Source organism: Caloenas nicobarica, chromosome 15, assembly GCF_036013445.1.
Source record: "Caloenas nicobarica isolate bCalNic1 chromosome 15, bCalNic1.hap1, whole genome shotgun sequence".
In the NCBI taxonomy this organism is placed as follows: Eukaryota; Metazoa; Chordata; class Aves; order Columbiformes; family Columbidae; genus Caloenas; species Caloenas nicobarica.
Window position 1 is genome coordinate 10,904,203 of NC_088259.1, and position 26,249 is coordinate 10,930,451.

General features: G+C 44.2%; 3 protein-coding genes across 4 annotated transcripts in view; all 3 read right to left on the bottom strand.

Moving 5' to 3' along the window:
* COL9A3 (collagen type IX alpha 3 chain) overlaps positions 1-4,811 on the bottom strand; it is a 35,787-nt gene extending 30,976 nt beyond the window's left edge. Inside the window, exons 1-2 of the mRNA XM_065645418.1 lie at positions 4,746-4,811; positions 3,464-3,532 (exon numbers count right to left, since the gene is read on the bottom strand). Of these exons, the coding sequence (XP_065501490.1) occupies positions 3,464-3,532; positions 4,746-4,811 (135 nt within the window). The remainder of the gene's footprint in view (positions 1-3,463; positions 3,533-4,745) is intronic.
* A 2,125-nt stretch (positions 4,812-6,936) lies between these two features.
* On the bottom strand, positions 6,937-18,864 carry OGFR (opioid growth factor receptor). Of its 2 annotated transcripts, XM_065645744.1 has the most exons (8): positions 18,584-18,864; positions 16,537-16,590; positions 13,248-13,310; positions 12,848-12,932; positions 12,425-12,503; positions 12,004-12,070; positions 11,555-11,703; positions 6,937-10,443 (listed from the first exon to the last, which is right to left on the bottom strand). In XM_065645744.1, exons 1-8 carry the CDS (start codon positions 18,782-18,784, stop codon positions 9,075-9,077), a joined length of 2,067 nt encoding a protein of 688 aa, XP_065501816.1. In that variant the 5' UTR covers positions 18,785-18,864; the 3' UTR covers positions 6,937-9,074. The 2 variants fall into 2 exon arrangements, with proteins under 2 accessions (XP_065501816.1, XP_065501817.1); XM_065645745.1 differs by lacking the exon at positions 16,537-16,590.
* A 1,470-nt stretch (positions 18,865-20,334) lies between these two features.
* Positions 20,335-25,650, bottom strand: MRGBP (MRG domain binding protein). The gene is made up of 5 exons (XM_065645726.1): positions 25,428-25,650; positions 24,237-24,358; positions 23,625-23,706; positions 22,769-22,843; positions 20,335-21,706 (listed from the first exon to the last, which is right to left on the bottom strand). Exons 1-5 carry the CDS (start codon positions 25,648-25,650, stop codon positions 21,516-21,518), a joined length of 693 nt encoding a protein of 230 aa, XP_065501798.1. The 3' UTR covers positions 20,335-21,515.
* Between the last annotated feature and the right edge of the window lie 599 nt (positions 25,651-26,249).

Below are 26,249 nucleotides of genomic sequence, written 5' to 3' on the forward strand. Positions count from 1 at the left end.
TGGCACCTTCCCCTCTTGGCTTTAGGATAAGCGCACTAAATATTGTGAGAGACTTGGATGTTGTGGGTGAGCAAAGGGGAAGGGGCACATTGATACCCTGGAAGAAGAAAACATATAAGGAAAACAGGTGGTTATTAACAGAGCAAGGCTAGAAATAACACCACCCCTACTGTGGGCCTGATAATTAGGAGTTACAAGGCAGTAAGCAAAGTTGTGGAATTTATAGCACATTTCTATATTTACTGTGGCAACAACTGTGAAGCCTCGGGCAAATCTCTCCAGCCTTGATTTGCTCAGGTGAGGATTACCTACTGCACTGGTGACCGAGCAATGCACAGACCAGAGGCTCACGGAACAGAGGTGTCTTTATGCTCTGCCTTGCTAAAGCAACTGCTTTGCCTACAGATTTTCCATAAATAGTTATCATTATCATAGGTGGGGAAGGTCCCCCTGCCAAGGAAATGAAAGGAGCAGTTCTTTTGCAACGAAGGGTTTGAAAAGGCACCTAGAAATGGCAGCAGAGGTGGTTTACTCCCTCCCTCCACCACTCAAGATCACCAGCCCCTTGGATTTTTTCTTGCCTGTGCCATGGCAAACCATACAGCGAAGCCACAGCGAACCATACCGCAAAGCCACGGCATCAGCAAAGGCTGTTTGGGACCATCTTAAACCCTGATCCTGCCACTGTGGACCCCTGCGGGACTCTGCGGGAGCACCAGAACTTCAGCCAGCTGAATCGAAAGCCTAATCAGTGTTTATACCCCTGATGCCAGATCACCGAGAATTAGAGGTAAAGGCTGTCAGCAAAAGGAAACGCTCTCCTGGTGCCTCACGAGAGGGAAGTTTACTCTTAGCAAGTCAAGCCAGGAGATGGAAAGTTGAGGGAAAAAAAAAAAAAAGAAAGCTTGATCTTTGAAAAGTGACAATTGCTTATTAGCAATTTGGAGAATTACATCCCCAGAAATAATTCACAGGGACTTGTTGCTAATTCTTTCGATCATAACATGCCGTTTCTATTCTTGGGAGGGAGAAATTTTGCTTGTTACGGAGATGAAACGTGAAGCATGGTAAAGGCTATAATTATAAAAGATTTCAGAGGGACTTAATGCTGCAGTTCCCACTGAAAGGCAGGAATGAAAGCAGCAGCTTCTAGAAATTGTGCTTACGGGGTTCATTCAAGGTTTCTTCGGAGATACCCTGAATAATTCAGCTGTACGTTAGGCACCGCTCAGTGCCAGCAGTAAGGGACCGCTGAGCGCCTCGGTGGCATGCATCCAGCTCAAAGACTGCCCAGAGACTCTTCCCACATAGAGTTTATCCAAAGCTACCTGTGAAGATGACCCAGCCTGAGCGGCTTCCAGAGTTCAGGAAACTTGCACAGATACAGCCCAGAAAAGCTTCGATTGTGCTTTAAAAAAAAAAGTCTCATCATTAAAGAAAATAAATAATGGTTTCATTCTTTGCGGTGGGAGAATTGCCACTGCCACTCAGGCTCCACATGATTGTCTCCGTGGAGTGCTATGACAATGCAGAGTAGTGCTGGATTTTATATGCCATAATTTTTGCCCTGCTTCTCCTGCACAGTTCCTTAAAGGACTCAGTGTCCTGTTGAATATTAACCATCCTGGAGCCTGTCTCAGAACCACCGGACCATCTCCCATGAACAGGGCACCTGACAACCTATATCCATAGGGGGATGTAGATCAAATCTGTTCAAACGACTGCTCGTGTGTAGCCAAAACTCCAGGCTCAAGCTGAGACTGTGAGACTCAGCACCTTAAATACTTTACTCAGCCATTTGATTTATTAGAACTAAGTTGTTCATATTAATTAGATGTTATTTGGTCATGTCCCACGGGGAGCCTCTGAAGCTTTGAGCAGCAGATAACAGGGTGCAGGTTCACATGACCAGCATCTCCCCAGGCTCCTGTTTCCAAGAGCAATCAGAAGCAATGCTGGTGCTGTTCCAGAATTAAGGTGTAAAACATCCTGTAGAAAGCAGGAACTGAACGACACAATTACAGGGATTTGTTTCTTTCCAACTGCCTAAGTGCAGAAGCTGGTTATCACTTGAAGTTCGAAGGGTTTCATCCCTCCCAAATTCTTCTTTTTCACTCCGTACAGATGTCCTGCTGCAGAGACTCTACCAGCAAACCGCTGCAAACGGGAACACGTGTCCTTCACCCTCTTCCAAGGTGTCCCCTTAAGACTTTGATCATGAAAAATAGCAGAGAGAAACTGCTGAAACCAGCTCTGAACTTTTCACACTGCAAAACCAGAGAGAGATTTTCAGTAAAACATTCTCCATCAGCCAAGAGGATGCATTAGAGGGACAAATCAATGAGGTTCTCTCTTCAGTTCCCAGAGCCACTGGGAAAGCTCACCACTGCAGACAAAAAAGCTCCTTGTTCACCATATACCAGGGAACTCATATATCTTTTTTTAACCTTCCCATCCCAAAGAATATGACCCGCATGGAATGAATAGATTTTTTCAAGGTTGCTTAAGGGTGCAATTCCAATAAACTTACTTCAGACTAGCCTCAAAAAAAAACCACCCTGCCCTATTCCATAAGCAGCTTAGAGAGACAAGCGCTACTCAAACTGAATGTCCAAGCAGGAATCCGGCCTTCTGCATTTGATGTGGTCTTGTTGAAGGTCCATCTGATGCTCTTTTTATCCACTGCCAACTACAGGACACAATTCAGTCCTTATCCAACAGATGCACAGAAGCAAAATTGTACATTTTTATGGAAACATAAATCCCATAAATCCTGCGATACAGTCTTCTATCTCTGCAGGAGGTGTACTTATAAAGAACTGCCTACTGAAATAAAGGGCGCCCACTTCATCTGCCTTTTGTGCCACTAAAGGCGACTCCTATTTGGCAACACACAAGCCACGTTCTGACGTCTCACATACCAATTTAAGTTAGAGACAGCCATACTGACAAATCTAAGAGCAGTGTCAGCAGTGTCAGCCATACTGACAATCTAAGAGCAGTGTCCAGTGCTGTATATTTGAGTTTCTTGGGGCCTCTCTAGGAACATGGATGCCCTGAAGTGTCACATAAACCTCTCTCTGAATTACAGAACCTAATGACTCCAGCATGCATTGCACCCATACTCTCAACGTTACAGATTACATTCCTCTTCCTCCATAGACATCAAAAGAGAAACACGCAGCTTTGCAAGCAGGGTCACAAATCCCTGTGCACACACCAGCTTCATCCGGAACGCTCTCCCGAGGCAGGAGATTAATGCTGCGAAGAACCTGAAGCCACTCAGCACCTCCGCTCGCTGCTCTGACTCTTGCAGAGTCTCCTGCGGGTGGGCTGGTTCTCCAGGTCCATCTCTGAAGGACATCGGCCAAGGGCTGGGGCTCTGGAGAAGCAGAGCAGCTCCTCTGCTCGGCCAGATCTGCCCCCCCTCCACCCTCGCCCTCCCTCAGCCATCCCCACTCACATCTATGCCGTCCTTGCCAGATGGTCCAGGGGGTCCTCGTGGTCCAGGAGGGCCTTGTGGTCCTATTCTCTGAAAGGGTTGGGGGAAAGAGAGAGAGAAGAGTTTATTTTTTCATCCAAAGAAACATATGGGCTAAATCAGAAAGCAATGGCCAAGTCCTACAGTATAACCCTAAATCTGTACTAAGCCTCCATCCCTCGCCCATCCTGGGTGGACTCCGAGGAGCTCAGGAGCAGCACAAGGCTCTTTGGAGAACTCTCTTGACTGAGCACATCCTCAGGGCTCCCAGCTGAACTGGTGGCTTATGCTGGGAATCGGAGCTGGTCACTGGGAAGCAAATGGGTTTGGTTGTATAGGGAACAGTTCTCACTGCCTACGGGCGTGTTTCATTTTGGACAGAGGAGGGAACGCAAAGCCCATGGGAAACAGATGCTAAGTGCATTAAAAATAAATTTATAGTCCTAATATAATGGAGTGATGGAAGAGCCAGGTGGACACTGCTGAAGACAGAAGAAGAAAGGGAAAATTACCTCTCTGAGCAGGATGCCATTTTAAAGTCTGGGATTTTGGAGGTCTAAGGTGGGGGAAGGAAAGAAAGGTCCAATAAATGACTTCTGTGTGGAGAGGGCTCCAGAGAGCAACTTGCTGTAGCTTCAGCAAACAAAGGTTTCATTGTAGAAGCAGCTCTGCTCGCAGACTGCAAAAATTCCTCACTAACACAATGAAAAACCTCACTGAGGAGTTACTTCCCCAGGAAATAATATTATGACCATATAGGGAAGATTAATATAACTTCATGTCTGAAGTGAGCAAGGCTTAAATATGCTATTTCATAAATGTAAAATTTTAAAAAATTGATTGAGGGAAGGAATAAGAAATTCTGATTCAGAGGAAGACCCAGATCAATCTCATCAGCAACCTATTACTTCATTGTAAAATAAAACTGTTTCTCTTATACCAACAGGTCTCCCCTTTCCCAAGGCTTTATCTCTGGTAACTGCAGCCCTGGACGGGAAGACAATACTTTTACGGAAAGTTTAAAGCAGCGGTTTCTACACATGAGGATACAAGCCTCCCTGTGCAGGTACAAACTGTTAAGTGTTTGCTGGATGCTCTCTGTATAACAGCACAAGCAACATGCACGTTTTTTTAGCAAAGTTTAGACTCTAATAACGTGCCTATTACCACGTTTCATCCTGCAGGTATAACATATACAGGTCACAATATCTTTTTCACTTACAGCCTTTTTTCTTGGGCATAAGATACAAATGAGACTTCTTACCTGAGCTGATGCTGTGGCCAAGAGCTGGCATAAGAAGAGAAGTCCAAGAGCAGAGAATCCAGCCATGGTGCCCAGGCTCTGCCTCTTGTTCCTCCTGGGCAGCTGAACCGTTTCTGCTCCAGGGTCCAGCAGATCCCTCCTCCTCAGTCTCAGCTTACAGAGCCCTGGTCTCCAGATAAACCTGCGGCTCCAGCCGGAGGGGCAGAGCCCAGGAGCACAGGCTGGAGGGGCTGAGCTGGGAGGAGGTTTGGGAAGGAGGTGGGAGCAGGGGAAGGTTTGGGAAGGAGGTGGGAGCAGCAGCCCCTTAGGCTGATGCTCATGTTTAAGCCCCACTGGGCAGTCCCAGCCTTGAGCAAACACGGCTGGGGCCCAAGGCTGGGCTGGACTTGCAGACACGCCGCAGGAACAAAATTCAGCGGCTCTGGCTGGAGATACAAAGATGTTCCTTAGGTCTCACCCAGGGCATTTCTCAAAGCCCGTCACCATCTTGGTGCTGGACAGATAAAAAGCAACACAGAGTGAGAGCTATTCAGTGCCTGAGGCTACCTGAAACTAGAGAAATTAATATACCTGTAATGAGTGCAAGACACACAACAGAGAGATGCACTTACTGCTTTGCGAGATGGTTTATTAGCTCTGGAGGTGTATTCACATCTGTAATTTATTTTTCAGGGAGATCTAAAGAAATGCCAACTGATTTTTTGAGAAAGTGATGAATCCTGACCAGAGAACAGATGATCACAGACAGATGCAAGGAAGAAAAAAGGAGAAACATTCTCAGAGCCACTAAAAGAATACGGAAGAATTGGCTTTTGAAATATTGGCAAGGAAGGAACAGGATGACAGCTCCCAGCTAGGTGATCCCAAATAGCAATATATTAACAAAGAGGCATCTCCTGCAAATAGCTTCATGCTTCCCTTTATGGATTAAAGATAATTTCATCCAAAGCAGGGCTTGGTGAGGAACAGTGGAGAGGTTCATTGGAATTGAAATGATGCAGCTCATTTGGTTAGCAGGAGGAGAGCAGAAGTGGAAAAAGCAAAGTTTGGGGGAAAAAAAAAAAAAAAAAGAAATGCCAGGTTTCAGTTTGGCATCCTTACAGTGGGAGGTTCATCTGAGCACACAGTGTGTGCCTGCCCAGCTCCCCAGCAGCCAAGGTTCCACCAACCCTGACAGAGGGATAAAGGGCTCAAAGATTCGCTAAGTCCCTACGAGATTTCGTGGAACAGGCAGCTGGGGGCAGAAAGGGAGTGTGTGTCTGTTTGCATTTAGATGGCCTCAAAGTAAACTGAATGTTTTATTAGACGCCACAAAAACCACAGAGGGGGAGCAGCGCAGTCGCATGAACCGCTTTGCACAGCGCTTGTACCTCCTCCCTCGCACCGATGCCAACGGGTGGCAAGAGAGACGGCAAAGCAGATCCAAACAGAGGCGGCAGAGCAGATCCAAATTCCTCGACCACACGTTTCCCATGGCAATGCAGGGCTTGGAGAGCTGCTGTGAGCAGAACCTGCTTGTGACCAGTGACGGAAGAGCCCTGGGAGCATTCGCCTTCAAGCCCACCCACAGACCAAGAGGACGGGTCCTACTGGTCCTCCTCTCCTTCCACGTCCTCAGGCAGAGGGAGCACAGCTGAAGGGACTTAGAGAAGTTATTACCACAAGGACACCCCTGTGCTTGTGTCCTGAAGGAAAACGCCCTCTAGACTCAAGCCCCCATAGACAGGCTGGGCAGCTGCACTCCTGCCATAAACCCTGAGAGCTGCTCAAGGCAAAGTCGCTGTTTGCTCTGCAGAGCATCACATCACAACACACTTGATGGATGGTGGCATGGAGCCAAGATGGGGTATCTTGAATCATTTCAGAGGCCATCATTTAACAAGAAGCATGTGGGGAGGTGTCTTTTCCCCACAAACATTCACTGGCCACATTTGACAGCGGTGGAAGAAGGCTTGGTCACCACCTCCATGTGGAACAAGCAGCAGGTTTGGCTCATGGGCAGCCCAGCAGAGCTCAGCTTGGGAAGGCTGGGCAGCCCCATGGACCCGCTCTTTGGAGCTGCCCAAGCAACAGCAGGTGGCGGCAGGGGGGGTGGTGGTGATGGAACAGATACGTGGTCACATCCTGACCTCCAAGGTGAAAAAAACATAAGTGGAAATGGGTATGCATTGAAGTCATGCTTTAATAGGTGACATAAATGTAACAGACTGTGATGCAGGTCTGAGTGCTGGAAAACATCCTATGAACTCACGGCGAACACCTACAGCTCAGACTCTACACCTGATCGTGGTGGGGAATAGTTTGGTTTGAGCACTCCAGACCAAGACTCACAGTGAAATCCCATTAACACAAAACCAAATCACACATCACCGTAACAAGATCTATGCCCCAACTGAGCGCGTATTCACAATGAAAACTTCATTAAATAAGAAAATTACTATGAATCTGTACAAAAGCCAGGATTAATGATTTCTTATGAATCTTTTATGAAAGAATTTTCAAGTCAATATCTTCAAGTATTTATATCTGCCATTAAGCCTGTTATTATTGGCTATTTAACTCCATTTGTTCATAAGAAAAAAAAAGAACTATTTAAAAAACATTTAAGCCTTTTTTTCCAGCACATATGTGACCATCATGAACATTAGATGTTAAGCTTGCAGACTTTTATTCCCACACACATGTATGTGGCATGCTGGATCAGGACCTACAGTCTGGGAAGGCAAATCACTGATCAAATTCCTTGAAAGACGAAGTTTCAGAGCTGTAGCAGAGAGAGGAAAACCATTAACATTGCACAGGCTACTGCATCTGCTCTCTGTCAAGGCGGCCAAGCATCCAGCCATCTCCTACACAAAACAAACAGCACCTAAAAACCCCCAAAATAAAGCAAACAATCCGAGCAAACAGCAAGTCCAGACCTTCTGGCTGTTGGAAACGGTTTCCTCCGCTCCATGAAACGGGCCCTCTGTTGTAAATCTCTAGCAGTGAAAGTGCTAAATTGTTTAACGCTCCTTCAGACTTGGTTGAATACTGTGTAAGTCGGGCAGAATAGCTAACAGGGAGGTCAGGCAAATGGCTGGCAAGCTCTGAAGGTAAATTCTTGAGGGCTGTAAATAAATGAACCAGACAAGCACATCCCTCCAATTAAAGTTTCAATTAGCTGCCCCACAAAGCCCAGTGGTTTCCAGACATGTTGCACTCGAACGTGCCCCCACTGCCTGACATGCTGATCATTAATGGGAAAACAATCCTGCCCTAACTAGGAAGCATCTGACACATGTAAATAAATGTGACATCTGTAACTTCACGCAATGGGGCTGCAGAAAAGAGAGTCCTGTGGCAAATACAAATTCACAGCAGAGTCCAAAAAAGTGCAATGACAAATACTTGTTCTATTTTGGCAGTTGAGGAAGGAAGGAAAGCCTTCGAACCAGTAGTGGATATAAATATCCGTGGAAGACTATCAAGGGTCTGAAAGTGGTGGAAAAACCTGGGGAGGAAGAGCTCTAAGCTTTCTGCAAAGCCTGAAGATTTTACTCTTAGAAACCAGTAAACAATTCATATTCTGAATTCTAACAAATTTAAAAAGCGACTTCCGTGGGGGATAAATGGAACAAGTTACTCAGCACTTTGCATCCTAAAAACCAGTATCTGTACACGAAGGTTCATACTGGTCAGAGATATGGTTGACTATGCATTTTATCCCAGTTTAAAGTCAAACCTACTTGCTTTATAGGAGGAGAGGCAACTATGCTCTTACATGATGTGAAGTGCAGATACTCATCTCTCTTTCAGGCAAACACCACAATTTATGCCCTAGGAAGCAGACACACAGCATCTTTGCCAGAAGTAAATCTCCTGGGAAGGTAGAGCCTTTCAAAATAACAGAGAAACGTTACATGGTAATAGAAAGGCCTGGCAAATTAGGTCATGCTGCTTTACATTAAAAATTAGTATTAAATAAATATTTGACTAGTTCAAACATGGAAACAGATTTGTTTTCATCCTCTCTTTAAGAAGAGACATACCAGAACCAAAGCAAAGTGCAAAAATCCCTGTTACTCCAAGATAGCCCTGAACATCAGATAAAAACCGGACAGGACACAGCCTGTCCATGGAGATGACAAAATTGAGTCTTCCTCTTTAGGGTGACCAAGGGCTGCATCTCAGTGAAGTTACTACAGATGATTAAAAAAAGCGTGGAAGTGTGAAAGTCAGTCAAGGTCTAGACTGGATCAGCCCAAAGGAAGTTTATTTTTCTGTGTACTTCTGCTATGTGAACCGCGACGGCCGGCTCCGGGCAGTGTCACCTCCGCTGGCTGGAGCTCACTCTGCCCCCACCTGCTCCTCCTCAGGTCCTGCCACACGCTCAGGGCTTCCAGGTCTTTGTGGTGCAACCTCAGCGCTGTCTTCTTCAGGACAAGTGGGTGCCGCGCTCTGCTCAAGACTCTCTGGAACCCGTTTCTTGCCCGTGACTTCTGCTTGCCCTTTGCCATTTGCATTTTCTGCCTTTTTATGCTGCTCTGCCCCACCTCCCTCCCTCTCGCCCTTTTCCGTGCTGTTGTGGTGCTCATCACTCCTTGCTGCGTCTTGATCTCCACTCGATTCCAAGCCATCACTCACCGGAGAAGTCCTGCTGGTCTCGGGGAGCCTGGAACCAAGCGGGGGTCCCACAGCCCCACCATCTGCATCACCACCACCCTTCTTGCTTGTCGCTTCCACTGTTGAGTTTTTCTCACCGACGTTTTCTTTTTCAGCCTCAGTATTCACAACAGATGGATTTAACTTGGCACTCGAGGCAGAGGGCCCCATGTTCAGGTTTATGGCCAAGTTGTATGTTTTGCTTCTCGATGTTCTTTTATCAACTTTCCTCCGTTTCACAGCCGCATCAGTGGTCTCCGGCACTGCTGAGTCTTTGGTGTTCGCATCGTCTTCTTTCAGCGGTTCCTGGTCCTCTCCTGCTTGTAAGAGTGGACCTGAGGAAGGGGTTTCTGCATCAATTGCACATTCTCCCAGATTACGGGAAATATTTTCAATATCAGTAGGGCTTTTCGATGGCCCAGTCTTTATAGCATCTGCCATAGTCACATCCAGTTTTCTCTTCTTGCTCTCCTTTGTGCAATCGTTCTCTGCCGTATCTTGCACTTCTTCAGTCGCGCTGTTTAAATCCTTCTCCTCTTGCTGGGTACGTGAAGCCTCTTTCTCCTCTTCACCATCCCCTCCCTTCGAAACGCATTCACTTAACTTCTCTTTTACATCTTCATCGTTCGCTTTAGGCTGCAAGCCCGCAGCATCTCCAGCTTTCTGTTCTTCTTCTAGAGGCTGGTTCTGATCCTCTTCCACAGAATCATCGCAGTTTTTAGCTGAAGGTTCCTGTTTATCTCCTGCCTTTTGGTGCAGCTGTGACTTGGCGGAGCGAGGTCTGTACTTGGAGAGTTTTTCGTGCGGTCCCCACACGAAGCTGCCTCGGGGTTTGTAGTGTTGCCAAGCGTAGTAGACGAGTTCTCTTCTCTTCTTTTTGCTTCTGACGGTGAACAGGAAATAATCCAAGGCACTTCTCTTGACGTTCGGTAACGTCTCCTTAACAAGAGTTTCTGTTAGGAAAAACTTTACCAAGTGCACTTGGTAGTGTTCATATCCCATCTCTCCCAGGCACTTCAGGATGCGCGTAATCCGCAAATTGTTGTGGCTAAACCTGAAATAAACAGATAAGCAAAGTTGTTAAGTGAGTCTTACAAGATGAAAGTCACAACAAAACCCCAGGGTACCTGCAAAACGTTTTGTGCATTATTGACTGGGATCTACTAAGGACACTTTGACAATGCAGACAGGAGTATAAGCAGAGTTACTTTTAAAGCACCTACTGCTGCTGTCTCCCCTTAGTAATACCTTCCTAGCCCTTCTTGGACTGCTTGGATTAACTGTCTCAAGTGCTTGGGAAGGTTCTGGCTTTCTGCATCACCCACCAGTAGATACCAGGCACCAGACCGGGTCAGACACACGAGTCCCTGCAGCCCAATATCCCCTCCCTGACAGTGACCCTGCATGGTAAGCTTGTAGAAAAATATAAGAACACAGGCATGTAAGCATGCTGCCAGAAATTAATGACTGAGGGATTAAGCAAGACACAGCTTTTTTTTTTTTGCTTTTTTTTGCTTTTTATACTTGACAGTTTTCAAGTTGTTTTTTCTTTTGTGACTATGCTCAGTCCTTTTAGAGCCATTGTTAATACCATTCGGGTACTAGAATATGAAGGGTCATCACTCTCTCCACGATACGATGTGCAATAATATAAAAACATTAACATCAATTTGCAGAGGGCTTTTCAACCAAGGATTCAATAGGCAATCATGGAAGGTTATGGAAACACTCCTATTTTGTAGTTTAACAGAGCACTACAGAGGCAATTCAGCTACCTGTGAAAGTGTTTCAGTGATTCCTGCTTAAAATATGGTTTTAAACACAAGCTCTGCTAGAGCAAATATTAACATCTTCAGGTCTGTATTTGATATTTTAGGAGACCGACACGAGCAATGCCTGCTGGTAACAGCTGCACCACATACAAAACAAAACCAGTCTCGGCTGGTTTAATTATTATACTTGTCACTGTAAAGTGACAGAGAAAGTGATGACCTACAGTCAGAAGCTGCGCTGAGTTAAAAATAGTTTAGCTAGCTTACTTTTTTACCAACAAAACCCTCCGTTCCTCAATGTCTGAGGATTTTCTTGACTTTGACTTTTTTTTTTTCCTTCTCAAAGGCACATCTTGCTGTAGTCAATGACCAGCAGCACAGACAGACACTCACCGGTTCAGGTTTTGAAATCGTTCAGCCCAATTCTCTGCTCTCTTCAGCTCTCCAGTTTCCTCGTTGATCAGATTGATCCCATAAAATCTCAGCATGAGCTGATAAGCACGTATAAACCTTTGCATAACTTCCTGGGACTTCTTAAAGGCCTGAAAACAAGACAGACCAAGGAGCACAAGGTGCATCTTCCTAATTACCTGAACCAGTTTAAGTGGCACCTGAAGTATACAAGGTGAATTATATTACTAAGCATTTCATTTGCTGGTGTAGCTGCTGGCAGACACAAGACAGACAAATGCTTAACAGTGCCTGAGTGAGCTCTGTTAACACTAGGGCACCAAAGAAGCAATGTAAAAAAAAAAAAAAAAAAAAAGACTTCAAATACAAGGCATTTAGGGAAAATCCTAACATTGTTCAGATCTCAAAAAAACCACAAAAGCTTTAAATACCTGGATTTCTTGACACGTGAGCGGTTTGGCACGCCAGTTCATCCCATGTTCGCGTAAAGGGAAAAGCCTGAAGGGGAAGAAATTTTCAGCCCAGATGAGCAAAGATGACATCCAGCCCAGGGTACCCGTTTTGTTAAAACTAAAAAAGATTCCAAAAATTATGATATCACAGGCATCTCTTGGAGACCTCACACCCTTATGGGCACAGAAGTAGTTTACTATATGACAAATAAATCCCTCCCATAAAAGCACTGTCTACACCAGGGATAACAACATACTTTGCTTATCTGCATCTCTCTCATTGCACTAATACTTTATTCTGTGCTGTAAGACCGATCATGACTGAGATCTACTGCCACAGCTGCACTTCTTCCCAGGATAATACAACTATAGAACTACTCTATTCATGCAGGCAGTTTACCACTGTATGTAAGAATGGTTTTCTTCCAGAACTTCATAGTTGTCCCACCAAGATTCAAGCAGAGTTTCAATATGCAAACCTGAAAAGAAAAAAAGTCAGGTAAGAAGAAATGACACCAAACAAAAATCAGCCAGTCACCCAGGGTGGCTCATTATTCAGAATCAGGTGTTCGCACACAGGCATTAACTTCTCTAACTCAACAACCATCCTGCTAGGCCAGAAAAAAAAAAAAAAAAAAGAAAAAAAAAATCTTAGTTTTCTAGCACCAAACTAACATACAGCAGGAGCAAGGACATTTTTAAATGGAAATTCTTGGTGGTTTTGTTTGGTTTGGTGGTGGGTTTTGTTTGTTTGGTTTTAGTAATTGTCCCACATGGATCAAGCTACTCTTTTACCAATTCAGTCATCACACAAGGTACTCACCCTGGGGCAGAAAACTAATCTCATTTTTATAAAAGCTCAAGTTCCACATCTCTTCTTCCTCCTCATTTTCTGATTCTATCAGACCCTGGCGATGAGAACAAGAAATGAATATACAGGAATCTTCCAAAAGGCAGCATTCACTTCAACACTTCTTGCTTCCCCCCACGTTTCCTAAACATTTCAAGCCAAATCCTTGAAACGCGTTTTTGGGAAGTAACAGCTTGTTTATGACGCACCCGCATGCACATTCACCCCTTTCCCCTCACAAATGAATCCCTTAGAGGTTCTGAGCCTGCCAATGTAAAGACAAAAGGGTGCTCTCAAATCTAGAAAGTGTTTCTAAGCTTGGCAGACGACGAGGAAGAGCCACAAGAGCGTCTGCATCATATTTAGTCCGTACCGGGTAACGGTGCCTGTATCTCTGCAAGTCTCTTGCTGCGTTCCAGTTGCGCCTGCCTGAGAACTAGAAAAAAAAAAGAGACACATCAGAGATCCAGAATAAAGTTGTCTTCTGAACAACAAACAAACAAAACCAAACCACTGATGGGATTCAGCATCTCTCACACGCGTTCCCCTGGCCCTGCACTCCCAGCATCCCAAACCCAGCCACTTGGTTACTGCAGTTAGCTCTCCGCATTCCTGAAAACAACTTCAAGAGAAGTTCGAACCAAAACATTTCTTTTTCTTTCCTATTAATCAAGGTCTTTGTGTTTTATACTTCTCGTTAATCCCCGTTGGGTTTTCCTACAGAAACGGTCAGAACTAGCTGGAAATCCTGAATAGTAGAATGTAATTTTCTTCCATAACTCAAAGGTTTTAAAACAAGACAATCTAAGCCCTGTCTCTCTCTCTCTCTGAGTCACTATATGCCTTAGTCAAGATAGAGATCAGACTAAAATTGTAGAATTCAAGATGTAGAAATATCCCTCAAATTCAGGATTCTCATTCCCTGTAGACATTATTGAAATAAACTTTTCTTTTTCTTCACCTTATGCTTGAGAGCAGCCTTGCTGATTTAGCATCGTGCTGATCTAGTGGACAATAATAGAGCCACATGAGATACTTATTTTACTGGCCTTCCATTCCAATCATCATCTTCATTATCACTCATCTCTCCAAGTAACCAAACTTTATGTCAAACCTATCTGAAAACCCCTCTGAGACAGTGGTGACGAGTTTGATCTTTTCTCCTACAAATAAAAGGCATTTAGTTGGAAACAGTTTGAAACAGGACTTCACTAATAGGATTAAAAAGAAATATAGTAAATGAGAATACCCACAGCAGTGACTCACATGGCCCGTACCAGTTGCCAAGTGACAGATTTACCTAGTTACAGCTGAATTCACTTCATTCACAATTCAAATAGCTATATAGAAAAACCTGTGGTGCCACGTCCACCTGAAAACTGGGTGTCAGGTTCTCTTCACTACACAGACTTGCTAGATTCCTTCCAAATGTAGCATTTAGAGAGAAGTCACAAAGAACAGCCCCATTTCTTCCTCTGAACTTTGTGAAAATAAAAGTTGCAAGTATGACTTAATTTAAAATGCATTTTAACTGTGTTTTTTTGGGGTTTTTTTTTGGTTTTTTTTGGTTTTTTTTTGTTTGTTTGTTGTTTTTGGGGGTTTTTTTGTTTTTTTTTTTTTTTTTTTTTTTTACAGTGGATTACTTCAATAAGAGATTTTGTTACACTTCACAAGCAACACAGGTTCAATCTTGCCGAGTGCTGAACCGTCTTGGCCCAAACCTTGAAAGCGCTTAGAAGTGCCCTGAAGCGTCAAGGCAGAACCACCAAAACGACCCAGACTGCTCAGGAATAAAAGGTCCCACCTGGTGCGAAGCTCAGTGCAGTTATAGCATTTAATATCAACTCACAGCGAGAACAAGGTCTCTGTGAAACGGGTCAGATGTGCAGACTCATGCAAAATAAGCATTTTATGAAACGCAGAAGAAAGAAGCAAAAAATAATCTAAGTTATTTTTTAACTTAATTTTGTACTTCCTAACCTGACCTGCCCAGAGAAAAATAAAAAAACCTAAATGACCGTCCAGTGAACACCTATCACTGATTCATTAATTATTAAGGCAGGAACTGGATTAGATTTTGTAACACCGTGTAGTGGCGAAGTCATACATTCAGCTGCCCTGTTGATTGTTAATACTTCAAATTCATGCAACATCCACAGCATTTGGGAGCTCAAACCTTGATCCACAGAGGGAGGTCATCAATGCACAATTTTTTAAATTGCATTTAAAATATACATTTATACATTACGATTCCCCCACACTTTGGTGAGAGGAATTAAACAAAGTTCAAGTTGGTGGTTTTCTTTTTTAATGTGATAACTTGTGATGACCTAAAATAATGCTTGTACACCTTGGAAAAGATTTCCATTTTATACATGACAACACAGACCAACACAGGTGGCAGAACCTCCCACAGCCACAGCCCATGGGGGATTAGAAATTCAAGTGCTGGTGTACAAACCCAGAATCTACCAGACCGCAGAAATGCACAGGACTCCAAAAAACTGTGGTACACAGCTAACATTTGGGGGGAAAAAAAATAATAAGTCACTGCAAACACAAGACTAAGAAATATGTTCAGCCAGAGCAGATCAATATTATTCTTTTGTTCAAGGTGTAAGCAGAGACTGGGATTTCACACTTTGAAATTCATCGATTATTTTGACTAGAACTTTTGAACTCCACAGATAACACATGATATTAATGAAAATTTTGCTCCCAATTACAGAAGAATCAATTTCCAGATATTCTTGATGCTTAAGGTTCTCAGACAAAATCCTTCAAGGCAGTCGGGTGGGACAGGCTAACGGAAGACTGGCTCCAATTCTGAAAAAGAACTGGTTTGCTGAAGAGTAAGCGTAGATACAGAGACAGATGCAATGAGGTGGTGCCAGGGGCTGTAAGGCTTCTCTAGAAAGAAGCCAGATCCAAAAAATTAAGGTATTCTGGAGCACAGCATTGGAGAGCACAACACGGGGAAGCAAAGAGAACAAAACCCAGCGCTCTCTCCAAGCAGAGGTTGTTCCTAGGTCTCTATAATCTCTATTTAAGCCACACAGAAACAGAACCTTCCCTTTCTTCCCAGGTTAGAAAGGCAAACTAAACTTGCACAGGTAAATCAAACCTCCCTATTTCTCATGATGCTGATAGTTGACCTCAGTGGGCTTCTCCCTGCAGAGCCGCGACGCATCCATCAGAACATGCATCAGGAAAGCAGAGAGCAAAGGCAAGAGGGGGTAATATGAGCAATATTTGGCTGAAAACTGGAAAACAGCTGCAACTGAAAGAGAAGGTGCAGATTGCGAACAAGATAAAGGAACGAAAAAGACAACAGAATCCTAGAAAAGTGCCCAAATCCTTTTGTTGATGGAGAATTAGGAGAAGGCAGAACTAGCGGGCTTGTTACTAAAACACAGCTCTGAGCAGCACGACACAAACCCCACGTGTTACAGCAGTGAGCACAAACCCCGAGATCGTCAACATTCGCTCTTAGAAGCTAAAAGCACTGAAACACAAAAGAGCTGCAAAGACACACCTGCAGGGATTTCAAACCGTGAACACGGAGTATTTGCAGAGACACAGGTGAGATGCAAAGATACAAGAAGAATTTTAGGTTGGTTTTGCAAGTGCATAGTGAAAATAAAAATGAAAAAAACTCTAACCTCAGTATTGAATAAAAACCTTGGCAGCTTCAGCCATAAAGTATACCATCCAGGCTGAGGGGAGAAGAGTGAGAATTAGTGTAACAGAAGCAGAAGTAGGAACCAGTTTTGGAAACTGACTCATGCCTTTGGCTGGTTGTAAAGGCATAAATGAATAACAGAAGATTTACTGTTTCTTTTTGTATTCATTCTTGCTCCCCTTAATATTTTTTCAGGCACTGTCAGACAAAAGTGACTACACACTCAACGCTGAAGGAAGAACTCCTCTTTAAAGATGCAGAACAATATTCCAGGGGCCATGGACAACATCCTCCCTGGTAAGGCAAAGTTTGAAGAGTCCACTTGCTGGAGTGAAAAAACAGTCCTTGATTTTACAGTTGTCACAATCTGGAAGTTGCTCTAAGGAAAAAAAAATATCTGAAGAATAAACACATTTGAAAAGAATAATCTGGATGTTCTAGAGGCATTAAAACTTGTGAACAAAACCAGCACTCCAGCCACGCACAAAAGATTTCCAGTGTGCCCTCAAACAGTGCAAATCCCTTCAGAGGAAATCCCTGCCCCTTCCTTGAGGTACAAATATTACAGGTATTCCACCCAAAACACTTGTGCCCTTTCACAGAGCGACACGCACAGCGACGGCGACTCCGCTCCTGCAGTGAACTCCAGGAGGAGATGTGGAGATGCACGTCAGCACGTCCATCTGCTATATTTAAACCTTGATTTTTGTTCACAGAGTAGAGAGCGTGTATTTCTGTAGGATATCATGAGTGCTTGGAACACTATGTTGCACGGAATGTGTTGGGGTTTTTTTTAAGGGAGGTTATTTTAATATCAACCTTAAAATCATTACGTTATGAAACTCCTTTAAAAGTATATTAATTAGAAAGCTTTATCTGCCTATTTATATTCTAAGAATATGGACAGGTTACTGAAATGAAACTGAAGGGAAGATCAGTTTCCCTTTCCCTGAAAGGGGAGGAGTTACATTAAAGGACTGTAGTGCCTTGAGTGACCCAGGAAAGACTGAAAAACAGTTCTGCATTTGCCAAAGCAATGCTGTAGAACAAATTATTGACACTCCACATCAAACACAGAAACAGATGGTAAAGGTAAGAACCTCAGATAAGGCTAACAAGCTCCTTTTATTTCAAAACAACATTATTTTAAAGCACCAGGGACAAGTGTTCACATTTTGCAGCGCTGCCTCATTCACTGGAATTTCACACACTTACCTGCAGATCAGTGCATCTTTTTTTTTGTTTTCAGAGGTGCTTTATAATATGGTCCCTAGAAGAAAACAGGCCTAAAAGAAATTAAAAGTTACAGCTCACTTTCAAAAGCGAGCAGATGTTATGTGATGGCTTTCTATTGGTGGCATGGAAGAGACCAAAAGGCCGCCGTGCAAAGATAAAGATAGCAAGAAAAAACTTAAAAGTAAATGTTGCTGAAGAGCATCAGTGTCATAATGTCAAATCCACTGGCCGTCAGAATGTGGTGAACAGGCGGGTGCCATATAGAACACAGAACTTGTGTTTGTGGGATGAAGTACCCAGATTACAGGGGATGGTGGGGAAAAAAAAGAAAACAAATATGAAAACCCAGCTCACGGCAGCGTAATTAAAGAGGTCGTAAAGTTGCACATCTGCCTTCGCCACTCCTAGGGCTGACTCCTCTCTTTGATTTGCTCCATCAAGACGAGAATAAAATTATATGCTAATAATGTCAGGACGAAAAAAACCCCCTTGGACTTGCTGTAAGTATTTTAAGCTACTCCCGTTCCTGATGATAAACGAAGATAGAGAAGGGGCCCGAACACACCGACGAAGCGATCGGCCCGGGGAGGGGGACCCAGCACACACCCAAGTGTCCCAGACCCCCGCGGGCGGCGGCGCCGCGCCCGGCACCGCCGCGGCTGCTCGGTTCGGAACGGCCGGAGAACCGCGGGCAGCGGCCCCGGAGCAGGAGCCGGGGGCGGGCAGGGAAGGGGCTTCGTCCCAGCTCGGAGGCTGCTCCGTGCCCCGGGCGACCCCCCGCACCCACCCACCTGCTGCCGGGAGCCCCGCACCGGCTGCTCCTCCGCATCCTCCGGCTCCGAGCCGGCTGCCGCCTCCGCTCCCTCCGGCTCGCCGCCGCCATCCTCCTCCTCTTCCTCATCGTCGTCCTCCCAGGTGGAGTCGTACCTCCAGAAACCCGCCTCGTCCTCCGCCTCGCTCTCCTCCGCCCGGAACCCGAGCCAGGCCGCCATGGGAGCGGGAGGGGACGCCAAAGGGAAAGCGAAAGAGGCGGCGGGGCCGCCCGCCCGCCCGGCACAAAGCCCGCGCACGTTGCGGGGGGGAACCAAGGAAAGGAAGCGCGGGGGAATGCCCCGCCCCCTTCCTGCGGTGCCGCTTCCCATTGGCCGTCGCCCGTGTCGCCGCGCGGTCCCTGCGCCCGCCCGCTCTCATTCACCGGTGGCTCCGGCGTTTCCCCGGGATTTGCCCCTGCGGAAAAAAAAAAGGGAGAAAAGGTAATTCTGCGCTGTTTCATCCAGCCCGGCGCTGGGCAGCAGTAAGGGGTCCTGGACAGGCTACGGACAGCCACCCCGGCCGCTGGAAACAAGCTACTGGAGGAGCGGGAGCTTTTCAGCGTTCAGCAAAACTTGTGTATTTAACTTCTTCACACGGCAAAAACAGCACTACGCATAGAAAAAAGTAATATTCCTCTTACAGGATAACGAATAACAGAACAATCTTCCCAAGAAGACAGGACTCTTAGAAAGGGGAGGTAAGGAGCTGCAGCGCTCGGGTCATTTAAAGCATTTGCATTTTCCAAATATCAAACTTTGCAACCAATGAAGTACTGAAAATAAAAAATCTGTGTCGCTGGATTGACCATGAAATGCCAAGTGGACTTTCCCTGCTTGGAGGATAGCGTTGAGAGGTTGTACCACTACATGTCATGTTAACACATTCCTACTTTAAGCAATGAAAAGCATTTCATTGGTATAGCAAAAAAAATGTAGACTAGAAGCCCATGGGTGAAAAGGATTTAGCCACAAGGCCGTGAGACTTTAAAGTTACAAAATCTGCACTTTATGGCCAAGATCTGTGTAGATCACTGCAAAGTAAACAGCATTTTAATTCTTAAAGAAACAGCAATACTTCATCCTTCATCACTTGCTCCAATGATCGGTCTGTATGTAAATTATTACAACTTCTACAACCTTGATCATACCAAATAAATTAACTTGTACATTTTTCTGCAACATCGAAAATAAAACCAGGAGTTTCCTCACATAAGGTTATATAGAGTTTGATTTCTACCCACCCAGAAGACCTGAGGCACCTGCAGTATCTCTCCCACGAACCAGAGCTCTCTTGCACGGCCCATCAGAGCACCGCACGAAATTCATGGCGTTTCATCCCTTCTGGCTCAGAATTTGTTTGTGTCCTGCTCTTTAATTTCAGACCCTAAAGCAGTGAACTTGCATCATGCTGGAAAAGCGGTGATAGTGCCCATCCCAGCAGATGGGCAGAGTTCTGACCTTCTAGAGCTCGGAGGGTAAACAGGTAAGATTCCAAAAGGCTGCAACCAAAACTTCAACTTAGAGAAATAACAGGGTAGTTGTTCGTAAGACCCAGATGAAATTTGTAAAAACAAACAAAATAAAAACCAAAACAACCAAACAAAAACATGGAGGCACTTTTGACCAATCTCACTAATGGCTCAAGATACCTAAATAACTTTCAAAATAAATTGGGCCAAATTTTAATCAAGTTACACAAGAAATACCATTTAGTAAAATAAAAACAAGTCAAATTTATTTTTGGTATAAAACAGGTGAAGCAGACAAGACAGAGAAGAACTTGGCTACGTACCTAGAATAAAAGCAAAAACTAGTAGATTCCTAGTTCCTCACCTTGAAGCCAATGCTGACAGATAAAGAAGTAACTTTTCTTTTTATTAACGGATAGTTAATATGGTGAAACAAATTCAGTAACATTTCAGCCTACTTTGTTCACCATTTAACACGTGTTTGTTAAATGGTCCATCTTCTCACAACACCAAAACAGTAACTTCTTCAAATCTTATTTTTCTAGCATAGAAAGGATAAGCATTACAATGTCAGTTAAGATTCTTAACTTGTAGAACAAAATTAACATTTTGGAATACAAATGCCATTAACATCTACTAAAACTGCTTTAAACAAATAAATAAAGACGTACAAACCCCACTGTTATGTACTATGATATTAGAAACTGATGAAGCAACATCTCCAGTTTTATGCTCAGCTCAGCTGATCCATCAGAAAACCATGTGACATCACCGGGGTTTTTATTATTATTCAAGGGGCATTATCATTTTCAGTCCACTTAGGGTATATCGACTTAAGATTGAAAAACGTTATGTCACTAAGGGTGAAAGAAGGTTCCTTCAGCAAACAGAGTGAAATAATACTTAACTTCAAGTTATCTGTATGTAAAAGAAGTTTAGTTTTACTGAATCAACAAATTCAGACATTTGATGCAAACACTGTTTGCAGTAAGTAAAACTGCCAACCAACATTACCCACAGCAGTTCTGTAATAGTCCAAGACAGCAAAAAAAACCAAAAGGCAGAAAGAACAACCCAAAATTTACAGAAATAACCAATGCTTTTAATGAACTGAGGTTCTGTGTTTCACTGGGCACTTGTTTTCAGGAACTACACGGGTGCAGAGCCTGTTACTTGTTTGAAACACACCCACCAGAGTTGTACACGCACAGACTCATGACGCTGCCGCGTTTCTCCTCCAGCGCCCCGACACGGCCACCACCACTGGCCACAAAACACACCGGGAAATCGGACAAGAAGTCTTGTGTGTATAAGGCCAACGTGGAGATTCTTCAAATACTTGGCTCAGATATTTTGTCCTTCCTCAAAAAGTTTACGTAGCGACTATCCTGCTACTTGCTTTTACTGTTCGCTCCTCACGTCGCAGAGTTTATCGCTTCTCTCTACGTTCTGCGTCGCTTCGCAGCACTCGGGCTTGAGGGGTTACTGTTCGCATTTAGGACCTTCTCAGTGACTCTGCTGCGCTTCCTCTTATCACATCCTTCTTTGGACCCAGAATCTGATGAAGTTTTCTCTTTTTCTTTGCTGCTTGGCTTTTCAGTTGTTTTTCCTAAACTTCCAGAGGGTGCAAAAACTGAAATAGGATCAAAGTAATGATGCCAGATCAGAGTCATACACATAGACAAACAGAAGTGATACCAAATTTCTTTATATTACATAAAACTTTTCAAACCAATCAATTATCAGCATATTTAACAACCATTTAAGTATTATTTTCACTTTTAAAGGAAAAATATGTAAGAAAGGCACGTCTTGCTTTATTATTTGTTTTTAAGACAGGCATGTATTTTGACAGGCTAAAAGTGAAATTCATTAAGTAGAATTAAACAGCACTTAAAATTAAATGATACTTAATACGAACATTTACAGAACATAGGACCAATCTATGAAATGAATGATCGGCAACAGTCGTTACATTTGGTATTATAGATTGATTTTAAAACTGAACACTCAAAATGTGAAATTTTACATATTTAAAAAATACATTTTTGGATCTTTTATTACACTCAATCTTAAAACACCACTTATTCTGCGATATAAATATTATGAAATTATATAGTTAACAGTTGGCTTGGTCTGTTAAGGTAAATAGCAGGATCTCTGCTGTTCATGTTTGACTTTGTTCTACAGCAAAGTGTTAGGAAACTAAGCCTTATATTTAGAAGAAGCAAGATAATGTAAATAAAAACCCCACGCTCTGCCTGCCCTCCCACTTCAGCATACAGTCTTACAATCTTTTTTGATTTATAGGCTCTATTTTGCCCCACGACTATGCAGATCCTGACACAGAGTATTTAGGTTCACTAAAACTGGACTCGACTTTCTTTCAGAGATCCTTCGATTACTTCAGACTCCCAGGGTTTTGTCAAGCACATATAAAAACCAAAAAACTCCAAAGCTATACAACTCTGCATATATGAATTAGGAGCAAAGGAGACATCTCTTGAAGTATCAGATATTGGCAAGTGCTTACTTTGTGCATTCTTAAATTATTCTAGTTCTTGGCATGAGCATGTGCTAAGTCTGAATACAAATCACAACATACACCATATTTGGGATTTACATTTTAACATTAATTTCTCAGTTACAGTGATTTTTTAATCTCGTATTACACAGTACAGAGTTACAAATTTACCTTCTTCTGGACCTGTATGCGTTTCCATCTCTTCTTTTATTTCCTCTTTCACTTCTTCTTCCATCATAACTTTTCCTACAGAAAGGGTTGTTAAACTACGGTTATATGGTTTTGAAAAACCGGATGTATTTTTTTCTGGATTAGCAGCTTTAGCACATGTGCACAACATTAACAAGTACTCAGTGCCACATTTGGCAGCAATTTAGAAAGGTTCTATGACACTGCAATAGAGAAACGCAGCTAACAGTTCAGGCATGCTACGAGTGTAACGTAAAGCACTGAATGAGATGATGTCCCATGCCAAAAAGTTCCACCGAAATTACTAACAGGAAGAAAGTGAAATATGCAAATACGCAAAACATAATGCAATGTCTTAGCTATATTATGACTTTATATTGAATTTTTAGTGTAAAGCTTAGCGTACCTAGTAATTGAGAAGCATTACACTGTAGTTTAAGATATCCCAAGAACTCTTTTGGCAGATGAGCTTCCCAGCTCCTATCTTGGGTAACAGTACTAAGTAACATACATGTAGCTAAACTGAAACTCCAGATTTCACTGCTTAACCTGAGATTTCTGTCAAACCGCTGCATATTTCTATTAGATTAGACACTACATATCGGCTTGTCATGAGTGAGATTCAGAAGAACTTGGTAGTTCTGATCAGCTCCATAGCTCTTACTCTTTAAAAAAATATCTTGCTACAAAATGAACCACATTAAAATGTGCAGATGATCCATGTTAGCAAAAATTATGGTCTGATGTAATATTACAGCCATCTCAAAGTTTTATTAAACTACCTGTTCTGAGATGAGAGTAGAGCAGCCAAGAATAAGAGGCTGCTCTCACATCTTACCTTCTCTCACTTCTTGAATCATTTCATCAGGAAGAGCAAAATTCTTCTCTATATTAGGGAATGGAAGAATCTCAGACTCGTGCTTAGAAAAAAAAGAAACATCTCTATGAATTACTTCGGTATAAACTTTAATTTGGATTTAGAAGTGCAATTTCAACTTCTATTTTACATGCAATTAGTAGCTAAATAATTCTTAAAAAGAGGCTCCTGATGTCAAACTCATTACTAAGGTCGAGATATCTCAGATCACGACTCAGGATGATTTGAGGTAACTTTGGGAACCCAGACATGGCAAATTCTTATGCAAACACAGTATAACCTCCTTATTTGACACTCAACTACATATGTAAACATTTGCTGGATCAGCATTTGGGCAATTTTAATAAACAATGTCAGAACACAGTATAGAAGAAATAACACAACAACAAGCCACTGCAAGTTTCCTTGTCTCCACCTAATCTACTTTCACACAGGGAAAACCTCATCAACTCTCTGGAATGAAACACGATTCTTACTAACATGAAAGGTGTAACAGGCCCAGTGACTTAGGCCTATCAAACTCCCTGAATTCTAAGAAATAAGAAAGTGGCTGCATCAACCCTTTATACTCACAAGAGCCTGCATATCATACATGGTGCTCAGGTGGTCCCAAATCACTTTGGAAGAAATCTGCCGTCCAATATTCTGACTGAATTTATCCCGGATACAAATCATGTGGAAGTGGCGATTCACACCTGGGGGAAGAACTCAGTGCAGTTAACACTACTAATAACTTACATACATGACACGATTTTTAAAAAAAGCATCCTATCATTACAAGGAAATCATACAGTATGGGAGAGACACATAGCAATCTCAGCAGCCCTACCTGGCTGATATTTTCTACGATTCTGTTCATTTCACCCTACGGCACAAGTACTATTCTGGAGAGGGGCTGAGGGTGCCCCCCTGACTGATGCTTCCACACAGGGCTGCAGCCAGAACTTATAGAGCAGCTGCGTGATAAACAACTGAAGGAAAGTATAAGGCAGCAGAGTCAAGAAAGGTGATGGCAAGAGGGAGTGTGGAGGTGTAAGGAGCCAATGAAGGAAGAACGTTGTTTTTACAAAACTAGGGAGCTGGCACCTGACCCCAGTGGGGGGAAGGACTGAAAGACATCTGACTATGAATCCTTAATTAAAACGAAGTCTCTTCGAACTAATCCCAAATGCAAACTGATTACTGTGTTTAAGAAGTTAAGCTAGCGGGAAGGGTAACCAAAGAGCCAGGAATCCATATTTTAAATAAATCAGTAAGGGGAGGGGGCTGTTAGAATTAAATGAATGAGACAGGTAAACTGAGGCAGGTGTCGGGGGGTCTGTAAACCCCGCAGTACCAACCCCTGGGGAACAGGAGAGGGAATTTTTGGCAGGCATTTGGGAGGGATATAAGCAGAGGCTTTTTGCCTTATTCCCCGTGCATGCCTTTAGGTAGAACACCCGATTTTGCAAAATCGTTAATAAAATATGCTTTGCCGAGAGATCGTGCCGGGGCCTGTTATATTGGCAAGATGATGGTTTCCTACAGAGGGCTGGCCCGGTGTCCCCGGAGGCCGGAGCACACGGCGCCTCCTTCCCCGCAGGCCCCGCCACGACCGGGAGAAGCCCCGGGGCCCTCTCCCGGCTGCTGCGGGCCCGTGAGGCCGCCAGACCCGGGCTGAAAGGCCCCTCACACTCGCCCCGCCCGGCCCCTGCCGCTCCGGGCCCAGCGCCTGGCTCTCCTCCCCGGCCAGCGCCGCTACCCGAGCCCGCGGCCTGCTCTCACCTACGGGCTTGTGGCCCAGCATGGCGTGGAACAGGCAAACCTCCACTTCGGGGCTCCACACCACCACCGCCTCCTCGGCCGGCACGCCGGGCTCCGGGCCGCCGGCCGCTGCCGCCGCGGCGGCCGCAACAGCGGCAGCGACCGCAGCCGCCGCTCCCGGCCCGGCCGCGGGCAGCGGCGGCTTCTCCACAGCGGCCGCCGAGCCGCCCTCCGCCTCGCCCATGGCCGCCCCGCGCGGGCCCGCAGCGGCTCCTGCCGGCCGGGCCGGGGGAGGCGGGGCCGGGGGGCGGCCCTGGGGCCCGGGGCGCGGGGCTGGCGTTGACTCGGGCTTGGGGCGGGCCGGCGTTGTCGTCAGAGAGTCATAGAATGCCCTGAGTTGGAAGCGAAACGGGGAAATGAACTTGTGTCATTATTTTGTCAGCGCTGGGGAGCTCTGGGGATCATCCTCCATCAGTGCTCCGAAGACTCGATGCTCTCGCGTTGCTTATATTCACATAATTATTACATATGCATTACAGTTTTTGAAAATTTTGACATACAGTACATTTATACTAAGAAATAGTTAGAAATAGTTAATGGTGTTAGAATTGTTTAGTTCCTGACGTACAATACATCTATTAATTATTAGTTAAATATAAACTAAGCACTCTGCTTCTAAACAATTTATTACTTAATCTTCTGTCTCCCTCTTGTCATGCAGAAGGATCTAAAACTTGAAAAATATCCCCTCGTTTTGCAGGTGGTCAGAAAGCATTTGTCTCATGTCAATTGGTATGTCTTTGTATGATGGGTACGTCTTTTGTAACTTAATCACAGTGTGCA

Coding starts and splice junctions, on each gene's coding strand:
- OGFR (XM_065645744.1), bottom strand. CDS start 18,784: ATGGCGGCCTGGCTCGGGTTCCGGGCGGAGGAGAGCGAGGCGGAGGAC. Junction 16,591..18,583: donor TGCGGGGCTCCCGGCAGCAG/GTGGGTGGGTGC, acceptor TTCTCCCCTCAG/CCTGGATGGTATACTTTATG. Junction 11,704..12,003: donor TCACGTGTCAAGAAATCCAG/GTATTTAAAGCT, acceptor TCTTGTTTTCAG/GCCTTTAAGAAGTCCCAGGA.
- MRGBP (XM_065645726.1), bottom strand. CDS start 25,650: ATGGGCGAGGCGGAGGGCGGCTCGGCGGCCGCTGTGGAGAAGCCGCCG. Junction 24,359..25,427: donor GCTGGGCCACAAGCCCGTAG/GTGAGAGCAGGC, acceptor TTCTTCCCCCAG/GTGTGAATCGCCACTTCCAC. Junction 22,844..23,624: donor GATTCAAGAAGTGAGAGAAG/GTAAGATGTGAG, acceptor CCCTTTCTGTAG/GAAAAGTTATGATGGAAGAA.